The sequence below is a fragment of the Dendrobates tinctorius genome, unplaced genomic scaffold (genome assembly GCF_039654945.1).
Source record: "Dendrobates tinctorius isolate UK_male_01 unplaced genomic scaffold, ASM3965494v1 ptg000473l, whole genome shotgun sequence".
Taxonomy (NCBI): Eukaryota; Metazoa; Chordata; class Amphibia; order Anura; family Dendrobatidae; genus Dendrobates; species Dendrobates tinctorius.
The window spans coordinates 120,441-142,404 of NW_027362135.1; the positions used below are offsets into that span (position 1 = coordinate 120,441).

Here is a 21,964-nt window from a genome sequence, read left to right on the forward strand (position 1 = left end):
CTCTGCCGGCTCTGAATCCCCTCTCTGCCGGCTCTGAATCGCCTCTCTGCCGGCTCTGAATCCGCTCTCTGCTGGCTCTGAATCCGCTCTCTGCCGGCTCTGAATCCCCTCTCTGCCGGCTCTGAATCCCCTCTCTGCCGGCTCTGAATCCGCTCTCTGCTGGCTCTGAATCCCCTCTCTGCCGGCTCTGAATCCCCTCTCTGCCGGCTCTGAATCCCCTCTCTGCCGGCTCTGAATCCCCTCTCTGCAGGCTCTGAATCCGCTCTCTGCCGGCTCTGAATCTGCTCTCTGCTGGTTCTGAATCAGCTCTCTGCCGGCTCTGAATCTGCTCTCTGCCGGCTCTGAATCCCCTCTCTGCCGGCTCTGAATCCCCTCTCTGCCGGCTCTGAATCCGCTCTCTGCTGGCTCTGAATCCGCTCTCTGCCGGCTCTGAATCCGCTCTCTGCCGGCTCTGAATCCGCTCTCTGCCGGCTCTGAATCCGCTCTCTGCCGGCTCTGAATCCCCTCTCTGCCGGCTCTGAATCCCCTCTCTGCCGGCTCTGAATCCCCTCTCTGCCGGCTCTGAATCGCCTCTCTGCCGGCTCTGAATCCGCTCTCTGCTGGCTCTGAATCCGCTCTCTGCTGGCTCTGAATCCCCTCTCTGCCGGCTCTGAATCCCCTCTCTGCCGGCTCTGAATCCGCTCTCTGCCGGCTCTGAATCTGCTCTCTGCCGGTTCTGAATCAGCTCTTTGCCGGCTCTGAATCCGCTCTCTGCCGGCTCTGAATCCGCTCTCTGCTCGCTCTGTATCCGCTCTCTGCTTGATCCATATCCACCCTCTGGTCCTGCCGCCTCCGCTCTCTGCTCCTGCCACCTCCTCTCTCTGCTTGCTCCGTATCCACTCTCTGCTCGCTCCGTATTCGCCGTTTGCGCTGCTTTGTTGTGCGGCTACCCTCTACTCTGCATTTCCCTTGTGCCACCACGCTCTGATCATGCATTTCACCCCTTCCCTAAACTTCTGTGTTGCGCTGTGCTGATGCTATCTGTTACTGTGGCCCATATACCGTGGCCCGAACCCTAAGAAATAAGGTAGGTTACACTACAGATCATTCTCATGCACAAAAAACGCTTCCTGGAACAGATACAAGTCATTACCAGGTGATGACATTGGAGCTGGATTACTGTATGGTTGGACATTATGGACCCTCTGCTCTCATCTAATCTTTTGTCTCTTTTTTCCCAGCTTATGACTGTGAATTCTACAATAAAGGTGAGTGCATGAACCCGTTATAGCCATCGGGGGCCCGGGCATAAACTGAGACATTTAGGGTAGAGGGCTGATTATTATGAGGCAGCAGAGTTTGGTGCTCAGCACAGTCCAGGTCGCAGCATTTCCATACAGTTTATCAGATCAAACCGCAACGTAACGTAATAAAGAGATTGTGAGGTCCTCTGGCGCTCCTTTGTAGCAGTGAACCCTATCATCCTTAGGGCAGCACAGTGGCTCAGAGGTTAGCACTGCAGCCTTTCAGCGCTGGGGTCCTGGGTGCAAATCCCACCAAGTTCAACATCTGCAGGGAGTTTGTATTGTTTGCGTGGGTTTACTACTGGTACTCTGGTTTCCTTACTTCCAATTTAGATTGTAATGTGATGATAATGTCTGTAAAGTGCTATGTAAGCAAAGCATAATGAATAAATAAATTGCACTTGTAGGTCATTGGATCGTGGCTACTAGATCTCACCTTTCTTTTCTCAGTTTTAGGTAAAGGTCCTTACAGGTTGCACAGTCACAGGGACCAGGGTCTTGTGCTGGCGGTCCAAATGGCCGATATCATTGTTATGCCAATGAGAGAAGCGAGTGAGATGCCGGGCCACACCGCAGACTTCATGATGACCCCTGGATTGTTCAGCCCCAAAGCCCATGGTGAGATGTACTCTGCATTATGCCAGGTTACTGGGGGTCTAGAATCAGTGGGTACAGGCTCCACAACTTATTGATGGCAAAAAGGGAGTTGATGGGTCAGAGGAGTGAGGGTTAGGGTTAGTGAGGCCCTCAATGATGATAAACATTCACTATATGTTCATGCTGAGGCCCTGTATTCTGCACATGGAGTTGTAAGACATGTGGACTGGACTGTTGAAATCCTACACCTGAAGACACCGATCGCGTTGTTCGTAATGTGTCATGCGTCTTTTGTATGTATTGTGTCATTTGATATGTTGCTTTGTGATGTAGTAATCCTGGTAATGTGTAGTGTAGGACATAGTGTGTAAACAGCATAAGACGTAGTTTAGGGCTTAGGACACAAGATAGGTAGAACAAAATAGTGACTATAAGTTAGGGTAATATAGTGTTAATCTTTGGAACTATCCCACAAATGAGAGGGACTTAATAGGGAAAAAGACCACTTCCTGGAGATAGGCAGGTAGGGACAAGTTAAAGTTTAAGTTTAAGTACGAAGTGTCTGTGAAAAGTGCTACCATTTGGGTGAACTACAGCAAAGGAGACTAAGGGACAAGGGAGTGGTGCGACCTTGAACTGACTGAAGAGGCATAGTGGTTTTCCATCTTAAAGGAGTCCTTAAATGGGATGACGTGTCACTAGGAACCCTGAGCTTGGTGAACTCCGAAGGTAACAGGACTGAGTTTGTGGGAGAACTTAGGGTCCCGAGCAGTAGATCCAGGGTGCCAGTAATGGAAGAAATAGGACACAGATCCACTGAGCATGTACAGAGACTTGCTGATCACGACGGTGGCAATGAGCTGGACTGTGATGAAGTAGGGCTTCACCAGCCCTGGAGCAGACTACAGTGGAAGGAAACCATGTGTGCGAAAATGCTTTATACTACGAAGGAAATTTCCATAACACTTTGTACCCGCTACTTCTTGTATATTACCCTTACCAAGTTACCGTTGAGTAAATACTGTGTTTTAGCACATGAGTCTCCTTTATTGAACTTTGAAACTTATGGTCCTGTCCAGCCAACACCATCAGCTAAAGGTGGCCCTCACGGCACCAACACCCAGCCAAGACCCTCTTCTTCATGTACTGCGCCAGGGTGTGACAGGAGAAAACGAGTGCCTTGCCCACAGTTAGCACCATGCGCCAAACTACAGAGATAATGGCATCAGAAAATGTCTCATAATAATTACCATATGCTCAATAAAAGCCTCCTGTGGATTAGGCTGGTGACTCTCTGGAGTGGTGGCAGCTCTCTGGGGTGTTGGTTTTTATGGTGGTGGCTCTTAGGGTTTGGGTAGTGACACTTGGCTCTCTGGATGATGGCTCTGTGGGATGATGTCTCTTTGGGTGGAGGCATTTGTAGTTGGGACTCTTGGGGTGGGGTCGCCTTTGGAGTTGGCATTTGTTATAATGACTCTGAGAGATGGCTCCCAGTATTGTGGCTCTCTGAATGGTGGCACTTGTAGTAATGACTCTCATCGTGAAGCCTTTTCAGGTGGTGGCACTTGTAGTGATGACTTACGTTGGCGTCTCTCTAGGTGATGGTAATTGTAGTAGTGACTCTCTGATGTTGGCTCAATTGGTGGTGGCAATTGTAATAGTGACTCTCGGTGTAATGACAATTGGAGTAATTCATGGGGTTGTGTTCCTCTGGGTGGTGACTCTTCTACTAGTGATTCTCAGGGTGGTGGCTTTTGAAATAGTGGCTCTTCGGATGGTAGCACTTGTGATTGTGACACTTGATCTGGTGGTAGTTGTAGTAGTGATGACTCCTTAGCATGGTGACTTACTGGCTAGTGGTACTTATAGTAGGGACTCTCAAGGTGGCAGTGTCAGGGAAATATGAATTATTTCCTATTGTTCAAGGTACCCATATAGGGTTTCCTACTGCTCTGCCCCATTTGGTTCGTGTATTGTAATGCTAAGCTTCACATGCACCCACACGGTTGCAAACCCCCCTTTCTTTTTCCCTCTGTGAAATGCTGCTCCCTCCCCCCTCTCTCTCTCTCTCCTTAGGAATATCCACTTGCCCCCTCCCTTCAGATAAATGGGTCGCCCTCCCAGGGCTGCGGGGTACTCGGTACCGGGCCGGTGTCAGCGGGATGTGTCACAACAGCGGTGACCCGGTCCGTGGCCCTGGGCGCCCAAATCAATGGGGGAATGGAAATGGTGGAATAGTTTGTGACACCACCTGTGGTGTTCGGCAAGTAGGATGTTAGGCTGACGCTGCATGCAGATCCTCTGGGGCTGGTGGTGTGTTGCAGCCTAGATGGTGTAGCTGTAGCCCCAGGGCAGTGTGGATGCAATAGAAGAGGAGAGGTGCAGGCCGTGTGGAGAATGGTACCCAGCTGTAGCGGTGCTGAATGTTTTAGCGCACAAATGAATGGAGGACACCGGGGCTTGTAGTTCCAAAGCTTTACTCACAGTCCGTTGTACACACACACAGGTGCCTGCCTCCGGGCCGTGTCCTCCGGGTCAGAGACGCAATCAACCTCCGGGCAAGTTAGGATTCTCCCCTCCAACACTCCGCCAACATGTACCTTTCTGAACGACTCCTCTATAGCGCCTTAAAGTGTGAAAATCTCCTAGTACTGAGTTACACTGGAGATCCTCCTGACTGATGTTCCCAAGAACTCTACTTGTACGGCAGACAGCTGTAGCCTGCTTCGGGGACGCCTTACTCCTGAGTCCCGGCTCACTATCCAATTGCTGTTGTGCCCCAAGTCTTAGATGGGAGTAGTGCATTTACAGCCAACTACTCCACCGGTGTCTGCTGCAGAACTATAAGTGTCCATACAACCTCAGGGACCGTGCCCCGGCCTTGCGCTGAGAACCTATAGGCAGGGTTCCTCTTCTAACCTATGTCCTCTCTGTTCTCTCTACTCCTTCGTTCCGTACTTGTCTTTCTTTCTTATGGAAGCTTAGGTTTCAGTTCTATGTCTTTCTCCTTCATTTCCTTTCCCGTGCCAGCTGGCTCAGATCACTGAGGCAGCTGCAGCACTCCTTCCTCCATCCCTTCTTCCAGGGATCCTCACTCCTGTCTGAGTGACTTCCTACCCGACTGACCTTCTGTCAGACTGAACCTCTCATCCTACACTTTCCCACTCTTTTATGTATCTTAACTCCACCCACCTCCCAGCACGTCCAGTGTTCCAAGCAGGGAACCACCAAAGGTGCTCTGCTACCCTCTGAGCAAGGAGCCACAATGTGGTTGTGCAGAACTACCCTGTTGTGTGGGGTACGAGTGTTGGAGTATAGAAAGGAGTTCCCACCTTACCCGGATGGTGGGGCACTACACCTTAGGAGAAGTTGCAGTACCTCTGTGGCGACTGAGCCTCATGGGCACCACATAAACGATTTTTGTGTAATGTGAGAGCATGGTCTGCCAGCTCTAGCAAGGAGTGTCGTTTCCCGCCGGAACTTTCTTTGTTCTCATCCCATGCTACTCGAAATCAAATTTAATAACTCTCGTTAAACCTAGAAACGTGAAAATCGATTTCCAGGATCAGGGTGATTGGAGCTACGCATGGCAACATTTTTCGGTCTTTAGGGCCATCAGAAACCTGGGAAATGAGTTTCTGTCCCCAGTAACATGCAGACATGCCATATTTGGTTTCAAAAGAATGGTCATTTCGCAGGGGAAAATGTAATGACTTTACTGTCTCCCTGTGAGCTTTCCAGCCAAAGATATAACATAGATACTTAGTAAGCAAGGCCGAAAAAAGACATTTGTCCATCAAGTTCAGCCTATATTCCATTAGAATAAATCCCCAGATCTACGTCCGTCTAAAGAACCTAATCACTCTAAGATACAACATTGTTACACTCCAGGAAGATATCCAGGCCTTTCTTGAACCCCTCGTCTGAGTTCGCCATCACCACCTCCTCAGGCAAGGAATTCCAGATTCTCACTGCCCTAACAGTAAAGAATCCTCTTCTATGTTGGTGGAAAAATCTTCTCTCCTCTAGACACACTTGTGACCGATATGAAAGATAGGAGTTTTTAATATGGTAATTTTTCAAAAGGAGCATACGTCCTTTAACCCAGCCCACCAGTGAGGTCAGAAAGGGAGGAGTCCGTAGGTTTGTGGGCAAAGCATAGAACTGAAAAGCACATTTGGGAAGGTGTCAGATGCCAGAGAGTCAGCTAGACAACAGGCTGTGCTGCTGATCCATTCCTTTGGGACGTCTGTCCTCCCTTTATCGACACGTCATACCTGTGACTGAGAGAGAGTAAGTTTCATGTTTTAATCCCTTTTTTTCTGTCTGTACATATTGTTTTTTGTCTCCTTTTTGTAATATCTTTTGTATTTTTGTAAACACTGCCTATGTTTTCTGGAGTAAACGTATAAATTTACTAGTTTCGTTCTTTTTGCTCTATGATGGAATCATCACTTTCTCTGCGCAAATTCCCGCTACTTCAGGTTGGTTCCTGACCCGATTTAAGCTTTGGTATCAAAAGAGGGACTGGTGGCAGCGTGGCATCCTGGTGTTATTGGGGAACCCTGGTAGTGATGGATCGGAGGTTTATGTGTGTATTCCCGGCCTGGGACTGGTGATACACATACCGCCCTCACTGCAGAGTGCCCAATAGCCAGTAAGGCAGCTTTTCCGGCCACTACTTATTCTAGGTTCAGTTCCCTGACTGACCTGAGGGTAAGGAAGGCGCCAGAGAGCTGCAAGTTCCTAACTGGAACTGAGAGACAAAAAGTCGGGTTATCCTGACAGGCAGCTATCTGTATGGTGACTTTGGCGGTATTTGTAGTAGTGACTCTCGAGGTGGTAGCTCTCGTTATGTGGGATCTGTGAATGGTGTTGCTTGTAGTTATGATTATCAGAGTGGTTTATTATGGTGATGGCTTGTCTTCTCCTGTCATGGTATACAGTCAGGAAATTATATTGATTTGTGATGTACTTTGTGTGAACATGTTGTACATCCACCTCTTGGACTTGACCTCACTGCTGTCCTTCTGCAGACATAAACCTGGTGTCCCTGGAGTTGGCTGTGCGTCCGAACTTCTTCTTACATCTGGGAAGTAACGGGACCTTCCACGTATCTAAGTGGCAGAGAAGTGAGGACTTCCAGAGACGCTCCACCTTTATAATCCACAAAAACCGCTGGACGGCCGGGTACAGCGCCTTTGAGAGCTTTGCCCAACCAGGCCACTTTATGAGAATCTCTCCCTCCTCTATCTCCTTGACTAAGTACCATCACTCTACCGCGTTCAGGCTCTCCACTCTCTACAGGATTTCAGGTGAGGACAGCCAGCCCAGCCAGGTATGGGCACCATGACAAGGCACAATTCTCACTCCATCACCACAGGTGAAGGGTGCAGCTCCCCTGTCTACTGCCTATGTCACCAACACCTCAATATCAGTAATCTAAGTATAGATACGGGAATCGCAGGGTATGAATGGTGGTCAGCATCTTACATAAGCTGTACAATGGTTCTGCACCACTGCTTGAGATTTCTGTCCCTCAATGATTACTATGGGCTCAGCTGTGATGGGAACTTGTCACTTTCCTGTTTGTATCAAGCATCTATCCACCACAGATCTGTGTAATCTCTGCCCTCTGATCCCTCTCTAACTGTGCCTCAGGCGCTCCACCCTTCAAAGTGGGGCAGCACTGGCTCTGGCCAAAACCTAGGACTACATGGGGGGTGCAGTGCTAGCTCACGCCTAGTTTAATATGAAATGAGTAGACAACCAAGTTTTTTAACTTTCAGATTCTAAGTTACATGTGATGCCGCGATCCACCTGTGAATGGCGCTATGATGCTTGTAGTAGTGCTTGTTATCGAACATGCAGAGATCCCACCGGTAACCGCTGTCACAGTATTCCCAGGTAAGCATACCTCCCAACTTTTGAAGAAGGGAAAGGGGGCTGAAGGATTCAGCACCACGTCCATTAACCACATCCCAACTACACCCATTTACCATTTCATTCTCAGCTGGCCACATTAAAGGGAACCTGTCAGCAGGATTATGCATAGTAACCTACACACAAGGTCAGGTCGACGCCGTTATACTGATTACGCTGATACCTGGTGATGGAATCCGTCTTGTGGTTGTTTCGTAATGTTAATTTTCAGTTTTGTGTTAATGAGATTCTCGTGCCCTAAGGCGCGGGGTTCATGTACAGTATGTGTGATCTGATTAGCTCTTCATAATGCTGCCTGCTGACAGGTCACTGCTCTCTCTGATCTCGGCTATCTCCGATCTGCTACGGCGCAGGCGGCGCCATCTTGGAGGAGGACAATTTCATTTTTTCTACTCAAGCAAGATGGTGCCTCCGGCGCCTGCGCAACAGCAGCTATCCAATCTCTATACAAACTGATAGCTGCTACTGCGCAGGCGCCCCAGGCGCCATTTTCAAAATGACTTTTTTTTTCTTCGCTCAAGTAAATCTGCAAAATGGATTAAGTGCACAGTAACCATGCGATTATGCTGCAGCGCAGGGGCCACGGCCGGTACCTGCCTGCAGAAGCGTTTTTTTTTTTTTTTATTCAGTATGTGATGGTATTCATTATGCAAACTAGGGGGAAGGTCAGTGAGGAATCAGTGACCTGTCAGCAGTCTGCATTATGAATACGTAATCAGAGCACCACTTACACCAACCCCGCCTTAGAGCACGAGAATCTCATTAACACAAAACTGAAAATAAGATTCCACAGCAACCACAAGACGGATATCATCAACCAAGGTATCATTTTATTCAGTATAACGGCGCCGACCTGACACTGTGTTTAGGTTACTATGTATAATCCTGCTGACAGGTTCTCTTTAAGAAAATTTTAGAAAGATATGGACAACCCATTGAAGGCTGCGTTCACACTACTGCTAAACTGTTTGTTGCCTTGTCCATTATAAAAGCAGAAGAAATGAAAGCAGCACGGGAAGGATGTGTTATCAGTTGCATAGCAGAGCTCAAATGTCTTCACTAGCTATAATGAGCTCTGTCAATTTTCTGTCCATGTGTCCATCACATTTCAAACCTAAGTTCAACCCGAAGTTCTTATTCCTATCAGTCAGTCAGTCTCCTCAGCGTTAATCTCTGCCCTCAGGTTGTCTTTTCCGCACTCCTCTCTGTCCTCAGGCTACCTCCTCTCCTTGGTGTTATTTTTCCGCCCTCAGGCTATTTCCTTGGTGATCCTCTTTTCCCTCAGGCAGTCTCCTCAGCATTCCTCTCTATCCTCCGGGTATCTCCTCTCTTAGATGTTTTTTTCTGCCCTCAGGCCATCTGCTTGGCCATCCTCTCTTCCCTTCTTAGAACTCCTTTCTGCCCTCGGGCAGTGTCCTTGGTGCTCTTCTTTACCCTCAAGCCATCTCCTCTACACTCTTCTCTACCCTCAGGCCATTTCCTTCGCTTCCCTCTATGCCCTTGAACATTATTTGTCCCCCAGGAGCTCATAGCAAATCTCTGGGGGACATATATTTCTTTTATTCCTAACCGCATTTACTTTCCTCTGTTGTTGGGGTATCTCTAGGATCCTCAGTTACAGGGAAAGATCTAGTGAGAAGTCACTGGCAGAGCTCATCTGAGTGAGCTAGGACCCAGCTGCTTTGTCATGCAGCGGCCCAGTGAACAAATGACCGCTGGGTCTAATAGAAGACTCAGCTGTGCCCATTGAGCTCCATGTGCTTGCAGGAAAGAAGACAATAGTGGTGATAAGCTGCTTTTACCCTCTCAGGGGACACTGGCTGCTGGCAGCACTCAACAGGTCAGTGCTCACTCTGCACAATGCAACACTGATGATGGCAGGACTGGACAGTCGACATATCACCCATGACAGCGGGTCAGAGACCAAAATCTGGGACTGTCCCACTTGATCTATGATCTGTGATCCATCCATTCAGTGTGGATACGGTGGAAGTAACGCTCCAGGACTGATGATCTGTGTGCGCTGCAACGTTCTTCCATATGGTGCACCTCTCTCCTCCCTGCTACAAAGATAATATAGATTAGTAGGAGGAGCAGAGAATCACTTCAGGCCTCAACACTGATTAATGTGGAGCCAGGTTTGACCAGTGTTATATCACACATCTCTTGTAGGGTTGAAGGATGCTTTCCATTGTGTCCACCACACATGGTCGTTGATGAAGTTTCCAAAAAATGTGTCTACTTCTCTGACTGTAAGTACCTGAATAATAGCATATAGGGGTGTCTGCCGAACCTTCCTGAGCATTGGACGGGAGGGTCTGGAACATGGCTTGGGGACCTCAAGTCACACACATCTATTGTGACTTCAATGTAGGAGACCTTTTGTCACTTGCTTTTATTTGGACCTCAGTGTAGGAGACCTTGTGTCACATGCTTTTATTTGGACCTTTATGTAAGAGACCTTGTGTCACTTGGTTTTATTGGAACCTTGATGTAGGAATGTCATGGTCTGATACCTTGCTCAGCCTCAGTGATGCTAGTGTGACTATTGGGGGTCAATATCACGACATCACTCTACAGCTCAATCTCAAACTTGCCCCTCAGATAGGCTATAGATTGAATACAACTCTTACCCCCCACAAGTCCACACACCCAAGATGCTCAGTTCTGCCTCCACTTATTGAAAGGGCAATAATTCCCAATACTGGGCATACAATGTCTTCATTGCCCTCAGACCGTACACAGGTCACAGGCACAAACTACCACTTTGTCTTTACGGAGATGAAGGTTCTTAGGGCAGTAAGGCAAACCTATTTAAGTTTTAGACATTTTATAAGCAAAAAATATTGTGCTGGATGTATAAAATGTCTGAGAATTTCATATATTTCACCTTTTATTGACAGGTATTGAGCCTGCAGTCAATGTGACAATGTTCCATATCATAACAGAACACCCCAGAGGGACTGCCATAATGAATGTGACCACATTACCTGCACAGCGGGTCTCAGGAGACCAGTCAGTAGCTGGACACATATTCAGACCTGTCTCCCCCACAATTAGTGCTGCATCATACAGCTCAGATGCATTTCACTCCACAATGCATTCTGATGAAAGCACTAAATTGAAGACTGATACTGTGTATGCCTTGACACCTTCAGATTCCCTAAGAACTATGGCCGGAATAACATTAGCTAAACTCGCTTCCCCGGGATCCACAACTCAGTCCACGCCAGCTGCATCCACCCAATTCTCACCCATATCAGTCACTAGAACTGTCACGTCCATGTCTCCAGCTCCAGGCACAATTCCCTCTAAAGTCATGTCTATACCCACCACCCTGCTTACAGAAGCTCCTCAGAATGTCACCACATCAGCAGGTTCTTTAGGCACCGTACTTCAGATTAGTGAGGCTGTAACACAACAAGACCAACGTATGTTGGAATCTGCAAAATTCAGCACAAGCCCCAGCTCTACATTTGAGTCCATTGAGCCATATACAGGTACAGAGCAACCAGACCTCGCTGCATCACCCCCATTGTCACTACCAACAACAACTACAGTCTACACCCTTGTCTTTACACCACTGGATAAAGTAACCACAGCTTTCCAAACTGGGATTACAAGTAAACCTGCGGAGACAATCAAATTCTCCAAGGACACTCGACAAACCACTGTAATGTCCACCAAAAAAGTCACTGTAAAAGAAGTCTCACATGCCAAAATTCTGACTGTGACTATAGGAGGAATTACCCAAATATCAGGGGCATTAAGCAGCTTATCTCAGAAGTTCACAGAGGCCACCACAGAAGTCCCTGAAGTCTTCACAGTACTACCCCTTACCACAAGTCTTCTAGAATCTATGTCTGGCTATCATCCCAGCCGCTCAAGGGGGCTGGGGACTACCAGCATTGTAACAAATCAGCCAACGTCAGAGAGAGTCACCATGTCAACACAACCATCTACAATGGCAACAGCTGTAACACCTGAGGAAGCATCATCAACGCCTCATACTCTGCCGTCAGAAAGAACAAGATTAGCTCCAATTCTGAGTGCGTCATCTCAGGCTGAATCAGCTAGCAAACACACAATTCGTGTACTCACCAAACAGGAAAGAACCCAGTCACAAAGCTTAGAAGATGTCACCTCAGAGGCAGCCAATACAACAATTACCACAAAAATGATTTCATGGACTTCATCACGACCCAAGGCGGAGCACACAACCGCTGTGACATCCCTCGGCACTGGAATCTCCACCCCACAAATGTCCTCCAGAACAGAACCCAAAAACATGACTGAGTCCACTACTCTCGTCCTAGACTTAAGAGATTTAACAGGGCCAATAAAATCCACCATAAACACAGGAGGAGCACTCTCGTCTTCAGATGTTCCTGTGCATGAAACCAAAGTGACTTCCACTCAGGAGACTGCCCTGCGAACATCTCACCCAGAGCTCACAGGGCTGGCATCATTGAGGACATCTAGCTCAAGTGTCACAATGATGCAAGAGCTGTCAGTAACACCGATGTCCACCTCTACAATGACTCTACCCGTGCCAGTTTCTGGCCACTCTCTGTTGTACACCTCCAGGACGACACAGCCCACCAGTCCGGCAACATTATCTCCAATGGTTTCTCATTTTGGACCATTAGTAAGCACACACAAAGAGGAGAAGGGCTTGATGCCTTATACATACATCATTACCAGCTCCACACCTGTGCCATCTTCGCAGCACAGTGTCACATCTCCAGTCCACATGGAAACTTCATCTATATCTAAAGAACATACTGGAACCATTTTCACATCAGATGCGAGCACAACTGAACAGAGAGATCTATCATCATCTAAGGCCTCTAATGCCACGGGTCATGTCACTTCTGCTTCTCAATTGCTAGTTGTATATGAAACAGCTGCTTATCTTCCATCAGCCAAAGCCTGGCCTTCCATCACTCAGGACAAGCAATCCTCAGTGGTGTCAGGTCCAGCAGCTCCGTCATTTACTAAGCATCACCCATCAGTTATCACCACTTCATTGTCAGTGTCGTCCACTCCCCTCACATCCCACACTCCAGTTAGGGAACAGACAGTAGTAACCTCTGGAATGGGCACAAAAAAACCTCCATCAACTTCACAGAAAGAGCCCAAGTATTCCACGTGGACAGAGGCTTCACACTCGGCTCTTCAGCCCGGTCCTCCTACATCCTCTCTAGGGAAAGCCACTTATGTTTCTGTGACTCCCCTTCTTCTGACACATGATATACATACAGATGGTTCAGATGTCCAAACGGCTCCCCCCTCCCCAAGTATCACTAACCGTCCCCAATACAGGCTGCCACCCATGACAGAAGCAACATCTCCTCATCTTCTAATGATGACCTCATCAAGAGCCTTCAATCAGACAGAGACTCCAGGCATCTCGGCAGAACTCACTGTGTCCATGTTATCCACAAGCCAGACCTGCACAGTAAGTAGTGTGGGGTATGTAGGGCGAGGAGGCTGTTATATGGGGGTATCACTGTTTACATCTAGGCATGGTGCTATGTAATGAATGTGAAAGATGTCTGCTCTCTTGTGCAAATTGCCTCTTCAAAGAGAAAGAGGACTTGATCTCTATAGCATCACCTGTTTTAAGTAGTGATCCTACAAGTCACAACGCTTTAACGAGTCGTGCAATATGACTTAGGATAAAAGCCAAATCAGATTCTCAATTTGCAGACCCAGTGTTTCGGGTTATTGGCCCTCGTCATTGCAAAGTATGAGAACGTGAAGCTGCGGAGCATAAGCACCAGCTAGTGATGGCTCAGCTCCTCAGGAAACCAAGTCTTTCAAAGTCCGCTCTGAGGACTTTCCCTTGTTAGAAAAGGATGGAGACCTAGACTCATTTCCGCTGGCCTTTGAGCGAACCTGAAGAGGCAGTTTGCATATTAAATTTCCCAGAGGCACATTGCACGGCGAATAAGCCTCCTTACCTTGACAAGCCAGAGCTGGTATGTCACTCTCCACAAGGAGAAACCTTGCCCCTTAGGCTAGTTTCACATATGCGGACAGAGGGCTGCGTACTTCCTCCGTGAAGCCCCGCCCCCTTCCGCGTCTCCTCCAGTCAGCTACGCCTCTTTCTGCATGCGGCCTGTGTACCCTATCTTTAACATTGGGTATGCAGGCTGTGTTGCAGTATGCAGATGCCGCCGCATGCTTCGTTTTGATGATGCGGCGCCCGCATAAAATTCCAACATGATGCGTTCTACGTGGCTCGCCGCACCGTCAAAACGACGCATGCGGTGGCATCCGCATACTGCGGCACGGCCTGCGTACCCAATGTTAAAGATAAGGTGTGCAGGCCGCATGAAGCCGCATGCAGAAATAGGCAGAGCTGACAACAGGAGGCAAGGCAGGGGCGGGGCTTCATGGAGGAAGTCCGCAGTCCTCCGTCCCCAAATGTGAAACCAGCCTTAGACCTGCCCTCTTGTGGGCAGAAGTCTGTGCGCGTGTAGTGGCAGTCAGACTTCCACAGACATATCTTGTGAGACGTGTATGATATAAGCTTTACATCCACTCATGCACTCCTCTTGTCTTTCAGCCATACACAGAGAACGAATGCATTAAACATATCTGTGTAGATGGGCAATTAATCCAGGTGAATAAATCGCAGCATTGTCCCTACAACGTAACTCAGTCCAGCTGTGGCCTCCTAGGATTCGCGGTCCAGATCAACGGAGATAAGTGCTGCCCCAAATGGGAGTGTCCTTGTAAGTATTGGCGTCCTCCAGACTAATGTAGTGGCCATCGAGGTATGATGGTAAACATAATATATGTCAATATATTCAGGAGATGGAGGCCTTGCTGGTGATGTTCAATCTATCTGGCACTTGAAGAAGAAAAGATATATTAATCCTCCACAGGAAAGGAAACCAGGGCTGGAACAATCAGAGCACTCTTTCACAGTTACAATCCATTCACTTACACCCAGTGAAGATGGTCATTAACAAAGCAGCTTCTTCTATGAGTGTCCACCATGGATTATCTTCTTTGAATATGGCCTAGAAATCCATCTTGTGCTACATATAATGAGAAAAATCAAAAGTCAAATTAGGAAGAAACAATGCATACAGCTCTTATTAAACTGCTGTGGTCTGTAACCTGTGGACGTGGCTGAGATCTGTAGACCTGGCTGTGGTCTGTAACCTATGAACGTGGCTGAGATCTGTAGACCTGGCTGTGGTCTGTAACCTGTGGACATGGCTGAGATCTGTAGACCTGGCTGTGGTCTGTAACCTCTGGACGTGGCTGAGATCTGTAGACCTGGCTGTGGTCTGTAATCTGTGGACGTGGCTGAGATCTGTAGACCTGGCTGTGGTCTGTAACCTATGAACGTGGCTGAGATCTGTAGACCTGGCTGTGGTCTGTAACCTGTGGACATGGCTGAGATCTGTAGACCTGGCTGTGGTCTGTAACCTCTGGACGTGGCTGAGATCTGTAGACCTGGCTGTGGTCTGTAATCTGTGGACGTGGCTGAGATCTGTAGACCTGGCTGTGGTCTGTAACCTATGAACGTGGCTGCGATCTGTAACCCATGGACATGGCTACGGACTGTAACTCGTGGACATGGCTGCGGTCTGTAACCTGTGGATGTGGCTGCGGTCTGTAACCTGTGGACGTGGCTGCGGTCTGTAACCTGTGGACGTGGCTGCAGTCTGTAACCTGTGGACGTGGCTGCGATCTGTAACCCATGGACATGGCTACGGACTGTAACTCGTGGACATGGCTGCGGTCTGTAACCTGTGGATGTGGCTGCGGTCTGTAACCTGTGGATGTGGCTGCGGTCTGTAACCTGTGGACATGGCTGCAGTCTGTAACCTGTGGACATGGCTGCAGTCTGTAACCTGTGGACATGGCTGCGGTCTGTAACCTGTGGACATGGCTGCGGTCTGTAACCTGTGGACGTGGCTGCAGTCTGTAACCTGTGGACATGGCTGCAGTCTGTAACCTGTGGACATGGCTGCGGTCTGTAACCTGTGGACATGGCTGCGGTCTGTAACCTGTGGACATGGCTGCGGTCTGTAACCTGTGGACGTGGCTGCAGTCTGTAACCTGTGGACATGGCTGCAGTCTGTAACCTGTGGACATGGCTGCGGTCTGTAACCTGTGGACGTGGCTGCAGTCTGTAACCTGTGGACGTGGCTGCGATCTGTAACCCATGGACATGGCTACGGACTGTAACTCGTGGACATGGCTGCGGTCTGTAACCTGTGGATGTGGCTGCGGTCTGTAACCTGTGGACGTGGCTGCGGTCTGTAACCTGTGGACGTGGCTGCAGTCTGTAACCTGTGGACGTGGCTGCGATCTGTAACCCATGGACATGGCTACGGACTGTAACTCGTGGACATGGCTGCGGTCTGTAACCTGTGGATGTGGCTGCGGTCTGTAACCTGTGGACGTGGCTGCAGTCTGTAACCTGTGGACATGGCTGCAGTCTGTAACCTGTGGACATGGCTGCGGTCTGTAACCTGTGGACATGGCTGCGGTCTGTAACCTGTGGACGTGGCTGCAGTCTGTAACCTGTGGACATGGCTGCGGTCTGTAACCTGTGGACATGGCTGCAGTCTGTAACCTGTGGATGCACTTAATATGTGGAGGTGACCTGACTGTGATGAAAGATATCACTGTATTTACCTGCATAGTCATGTTCAGAACGCTGAGGTCTGTAACCTGTGGTCGTGGCGTTATGGTGATGTTCTTCTTACTTCCTCTGTCTCCTCTAGCACCTCTGTCCTCCTTCTGGTGGTGATTAGACAATCTTCTTCTTGTTCCAGGCCGCTGCTCCATACTCTCAGACTTGAGTTTTGTTACATTTGATGGCCGTTATCTCGCGCTATATAACGAGGCATCGTACATCATGACCCTGACTGAGGAAGAGTCTATAACAGTGCAGGTTTCTCAGTGCGGACACATGGGACAGGTGAGAATCCGCCAGCTGTCATCTGTATGGAGGACACAGAGTAGGTGTCACGGGGTCCTATTCTGGTATCACACAATCAACAGAGCGAGGGAAGTGTGAACAATCCGTAGATCTTTATTATAGGCAAAACTAAAAGGTCCATAAACAATCCACCACACTGAGGATACAATAGTCCAGAATACGAATGCAGTTCAGTAACAGGATGAGTGTCCAAGGAGATGAGAGTCCAATAATGCAGCAGACAGAGGATAAAATGGGTCCATATGCTTCCCCTTCTCTCTGACGTGCTGTGTGATGAGATGGGATGTGGTCTCTCCGTCTCAGGGTCTTTTATACCCCAGAAAGGTAAGCTATTTTTAGAATTACCCAGTGTCCTTCAGTACACCCTCACATTCTGTTCCCTCTTTAGAAGTCAACAAACTAGTTTCATAATACAATGAACAATTAGCATATCAGTACACATCAATAGACAAAGATAAACACACACTATGTACAGTCAGGCTGCAGACAGTAAGTGAAATAGAAATATACACAAAATGATATCCACATAGCCTATCACACCATCACAGTAGGGTGGTGGAAAATCAAGGACACAAATTGTAGAAAAAAGGTGGAGCAGATATTAGTGTTATCCTCCAGAAGAATGTCCATCCTGCTCTTCTTTCAGTCTTGGCAGGCATATCATAACATAGGTGTCATAGGGCAGCAGGGTGGTTAGTACTGCAGCCTTTCAGCGCTGGAATCCTGGGTTTAGATCCCGCCAAGGACAACATCTGCAAGGAGTTTGTATTTTCTTCCCGAGTTTGCATGGGTTTCCTCCCACACTCCGACGACATACTGATAGGGGATCTAAACTATGAGCCCCAATTGCGACAGTGCTGATAATGTCTGTAAAACGCTGTGGAATTAATGGTGCTTGAGAGGGGATGTGTCACCCTCAAATTGAGCATTGAAGCATGACTTCATCATAACATGAAAGGAAAAAAATCTAACACTTCAATCCAACCCCTGTCCAGTTATGACCCCCTGCTGTGAACATGTAATTGAAGTGGGTTATGTTATGATGAGTCACCGAAGGAGGAAAAAACAAAATACCAGCTAAGTCCAGAAAAACCAGAGAGGTTGGCAGCTATCGGATTGCAGACCCCTGAACCTATCCACAACAACTAGCAGTAGCCGTGGGGGGTTCCTACGGTGCCCTAGACCCCTCGATCACAGCCGGAGAACTACATAGCCTAAAGACAGAAAGGGGAAAAACTAAACTGCCCCAGAGCAGACCCCAAAGCAATAGGCAGCCCCCAACATATAATGACGGTGAAGCAAGATGAAAACACTAACACAGATAGAAAGATAGGTTGAGCAAATAATGGGGCCCAAGCTAACTACATAGGACAGGATAGGAAAGCTGTTGTCTGCCATCCGCAAAAACCCTATCAAAAAGAGCCAACCGACTGATAGGAAAAACAGGCCCTGAAGTCGCTAGGCTTCAAAAGACTATATCAGCACTCAGGTATATTCTGAAGACAGAGCAAAAGATCAAAAGATCAGAGACAAAAATGGAATTCAGCTCACCCCCGACCGGGGATGGCAGAACTCCCAAAAAACAAGGCAAAACAAAAACAAAACTGAAGAGTACAAAGCAGAGCAGAAAAACTTAGCTTTGAGATGCAGGAATCAGACTGGTCTCCAAGAATCCAGCAGGAAATTCACCAGCCAGGAAGAAGGGCGTCGGCAGCCTTATATCCAGTCCTCAATTCCAGCCACCCAGTCATCATCTAGCTGCCCATGTGTTTGGTAATCAGCCTCACTACCTTCCTTCACCAGAGGAGAGAGTTCATCAGACCTCAATGGTGAAGGGAAAAATGAACTCACAACAGTACCTCCCCCTTGAGGAGGGGTCACCGAACCCTCATCCATGCCACCAGGGCGATCCGGGTAAGCCCGATGAAAGGCACACACCAATCTTTCGCCATGAATATCAGAGGCAGAGACCCAGGAATTATCCTCCTGACCATAACCCTTCCACTTAACCAAATACTGGAGTCTCCGTCTAGCCAGACGGGAATCCAGTATCTTCCCTACCTCATATTCCATGTTACCTTCAACCAATATAGGGTCAGGAGGTGCCACCACAGGAACTACTGGTTCAACAAACCTCTTCAACAAGGACTTATGAAACACATTATGAATTTTAAATGTGACAGGAAGAGCCAACCGAAAAGAGACCGGATTAATAATCTCCAAAATCTTGTAAGGTCCAATAAATCTAGGCTTAAACTTAGGAGAAGCCACCTTCATAGCGATATTTTTTGATGACAACCAAACCATATCACCCACCTTAAACTGGGGACCAACGGTCCTACGCCGGTTGGAAAACCGCTGGGCCTTTTCCTGGGAGAGAGACAACTTATCCACTACTTGGTCCCAGATCTGGTGCATTCTCTCCACCACAGTGTCAACACCTGGGCAGGCAGAAGGCTCCACCTGCCCTGAAGAAAATCGAGGGTGAAAACCAAAGTTACAAAAAAAAGGTGACATCAAAGTGGCAGAACTAGCTCTATTATTTAAAGCAAATTCGGCCAAGGGCAAAAATGAAACCCAATCATCCTGATTGGCAGAAATAAAACATCTCAAATACGACTCCAAAGTCTGGTTTGTTCTCTCCGTCTGCCCATTGGTCTGAGGGTGAAACGCAGAGGAGAAGGACAACTGAATTCCCAGCTTGGAACAGAAAGTCCTCCAAAATCTAGACACAAACTGAACTCCTCTGTCAGATACAATGTTCTCAGGAATCCTGTGCAAGCGAACCACCTGTTGTAAAAACAAGGGCACCAACTCAGAGGAAGATGGCAACTTAGGGAGTGGTACAAGATGGACCATCTTAGAGAATCTATCACAAATCACCCAAATAACAGTCATTCTCTGAGAGACAGGCATATCAGAGATAAAATCCATTGAAATATGGGTCCATGGCCTCCTGGGCACCGGCAAAGGCATGAACAAGCCACTAGAGCGAGAACAAGGTTTAGACCGGGAGCAAGTCCCACAGGACTGCACAAAATTCCTGACATCATGAGACAAGGCAGGCCACCAAAAAGACCGACTCACCAGATCTCTAGTACCAAAAATACCTGGATGACCAGCCAATGCAGAGCAATGAACTTCAGACATCACTCTCTTCCTCCACTGGTCAGGAACATACAACTTTCCACTGGGACAACGCTCAGGTTTGTCCTCCTGAAACTCTTCCAGAGCACGTCTCAAATCGGGCGAGATGGCAGAAAGAACTACCCCCTCACCTAAGATGGTAGCAGGCTTAGTCACAACAGGAGAATCAGCAAGGAAACTCCTAGAGAGGGCGTCTGCCTTGACATTCTTAGTGCCCGGAAGAAAAGAGACCACAAAATCAAAACGTGTGAAAAACAAGGCCCGCCTAGCCTGTCTAGGATTCAAGCGCTTGGCCGACTCCAGGTAAATCAAATTCTTGTGGTCAGTAAGGACCACGACTTGGTGTTTGGCTCCCTCCAACCAATGTCTCCACTCCTCAAATGCCCATTTCATGGCCAACAGTTCCCGATTCCCCACATCATAGTTACGTTCGGATGGGGAGAACTTTCGGGAAAAGAAAGCACAAGGATTCATTTTAGATGTCACAGGATCGTTTTGGGACAACACCGCTCCTGCCCCAATCTCAGAAGCGTCCACCTCTTACCTGAAACGGGACTGAGACATCAGGTTGCCGCAAAACCGGAGCAGAAGTGAATCTTCGCTTCAGCTCCTGAAAGGAAGAAACAGCCTCCGGAGACCAATTCAGCACATCAGCACCCTTCCTAGTCAAATCCATCAATGGCTTGGCAATACCAGAAAAATTAGCTATAAATTTCCGATAAAAATTAGCAAAACCCAAAAACTTCTGGAGGGCCTTCAAAGAAGTGGGCTGAACCCAATCATAAATGGCCTGTACCTTGGCCGGGTCCATTTCAATAGTTGACGGAGACAAAATAAATCCCAAAAATGAAATCCTCTGTACCCCAAAAAGGCATTTCGATCCCTTGACATACAGGGAATTCTCCCTCAAAATCTGGAACACAGTCCGAACATGTTCCGCATGAGAGTCCCAATTCTTGGAGAAGATCAAAATATCATCCAGATAGATAATCAAAAATTTATCCACAAAGTCTCGGAATATATCGTTCATGAAGCACTGGAAGACAGAAGTGGCATTAGTGAGCCCAAAAGGCATCACCAGGTACTCAAAATGTCCCTCCGGAGTATTAAACGCCGTCTTCCATTCATCCCCATGCTTAATGCGAATAAGATTATACGTCCCCCTGAGGTCAAGCTTGGTAAACCAGCAAGCACCTTTAACTCTGGAGAATAGATCAGAAATCAGGGGTAACGGATATTGATATTTAACAGTAATTTTGTTGAGGGCACGATAGTCAATACAAGGCCTTAATGAACCATCCTTTTTAGCCACAGAAAAAAACCCAGCACCTAAGGGTGAAGAGGATGGTCTAATATGACCCTTCTCCAATGCCTCCTTAATATAGGATCGCATAGCCTCGTGCTCGGGTACAGATAAATTGAAAAGCTGACCCTTGGGGAATTTACACCCCGGGTTCAGCTCAATTGCACGGTCATAACTCCTATGAGGAGGCAAAGACGCAGACTCATTTTCACTAAATACATCATAAAAGTCAGCCAAATAGTCAGGAACATCATGCGACTGGGGAGAGGTTGAGAAAACAGGAGCATCACTAAGGGCACACCGACAACCCCAACTCACCACAGACAAAGATTTCCAATCCAGAACTGGATTATGAATTTGCAGCCAGGGAAACCCCAGAACAATGGTATCATGTAAATTATGCAACACCAAAAATCTGCAATTTTCTTGATGGTCTGGGGCGACCCGCATTACCACCTGGGTCCAAAACTGAGGTTTATTCTTCGCCAAAGGAGTAGCATCAATACCCCTCAAAGGGATAGGCGTCCGCAGAGGTGTCATAGGACATCCACAACGTTTAGCAAAATCCAAGTCCATCAGGTTAAGAGCTGCTCCTGAATCCACAAAAGCCTTGGCGGAAAATGTGGACAGGGAGCAGATCAGAGTAATTGCCAGAAGAAACTTAGGTTGAACACCACCCACAGAAAACGTGTGTGCACAACGTTTCTCTCGTTTAGG

General features: G+C 47.9%; 1 protein-coding gene across 1 annotated transcript in view; it reads left to right on the forward strand.

Moving 5' to 3' along the window:
- Nucleotides 1-21,964, forward strand: part of LOC141077916 (otogelin-like) — a 280,958-nt gene that overhangs the window by 106,280 nt on the left and 152,714 nt on the right. Inside the window, exons 13-20 of the mRNA XM_073564686.1 lie at nt 1,221-1,247; nt 1,734-1,901; nt 6,917-7,195; nt 7,670-7,787; nt 9,996-10,075; nt 10,727-13,284; nt 14,398-14,566; nt 16,631-16,757. Coding sequence (XP_073420787.1) covers nt 1,221-1,247; nt 1,734-1,901; nt 6,917-7,195; nt 7,670-7,787; nt 9,996-10,075; nt 10,727-13,284; nt 14,398-14,566; nt 16,631-16,757 — 3,526 coding nt within the window. The remainder of the gene's footprint in view (nt 1-1,220; nt 1,248-1,733; nt 1,902-6,916; nt 7,196-7,669; nt 7,788-9,995; nt 10,076-10,726; nt 13,285-14,397; nt 14,567-16,630; nt 16,758-21,964) is intronic.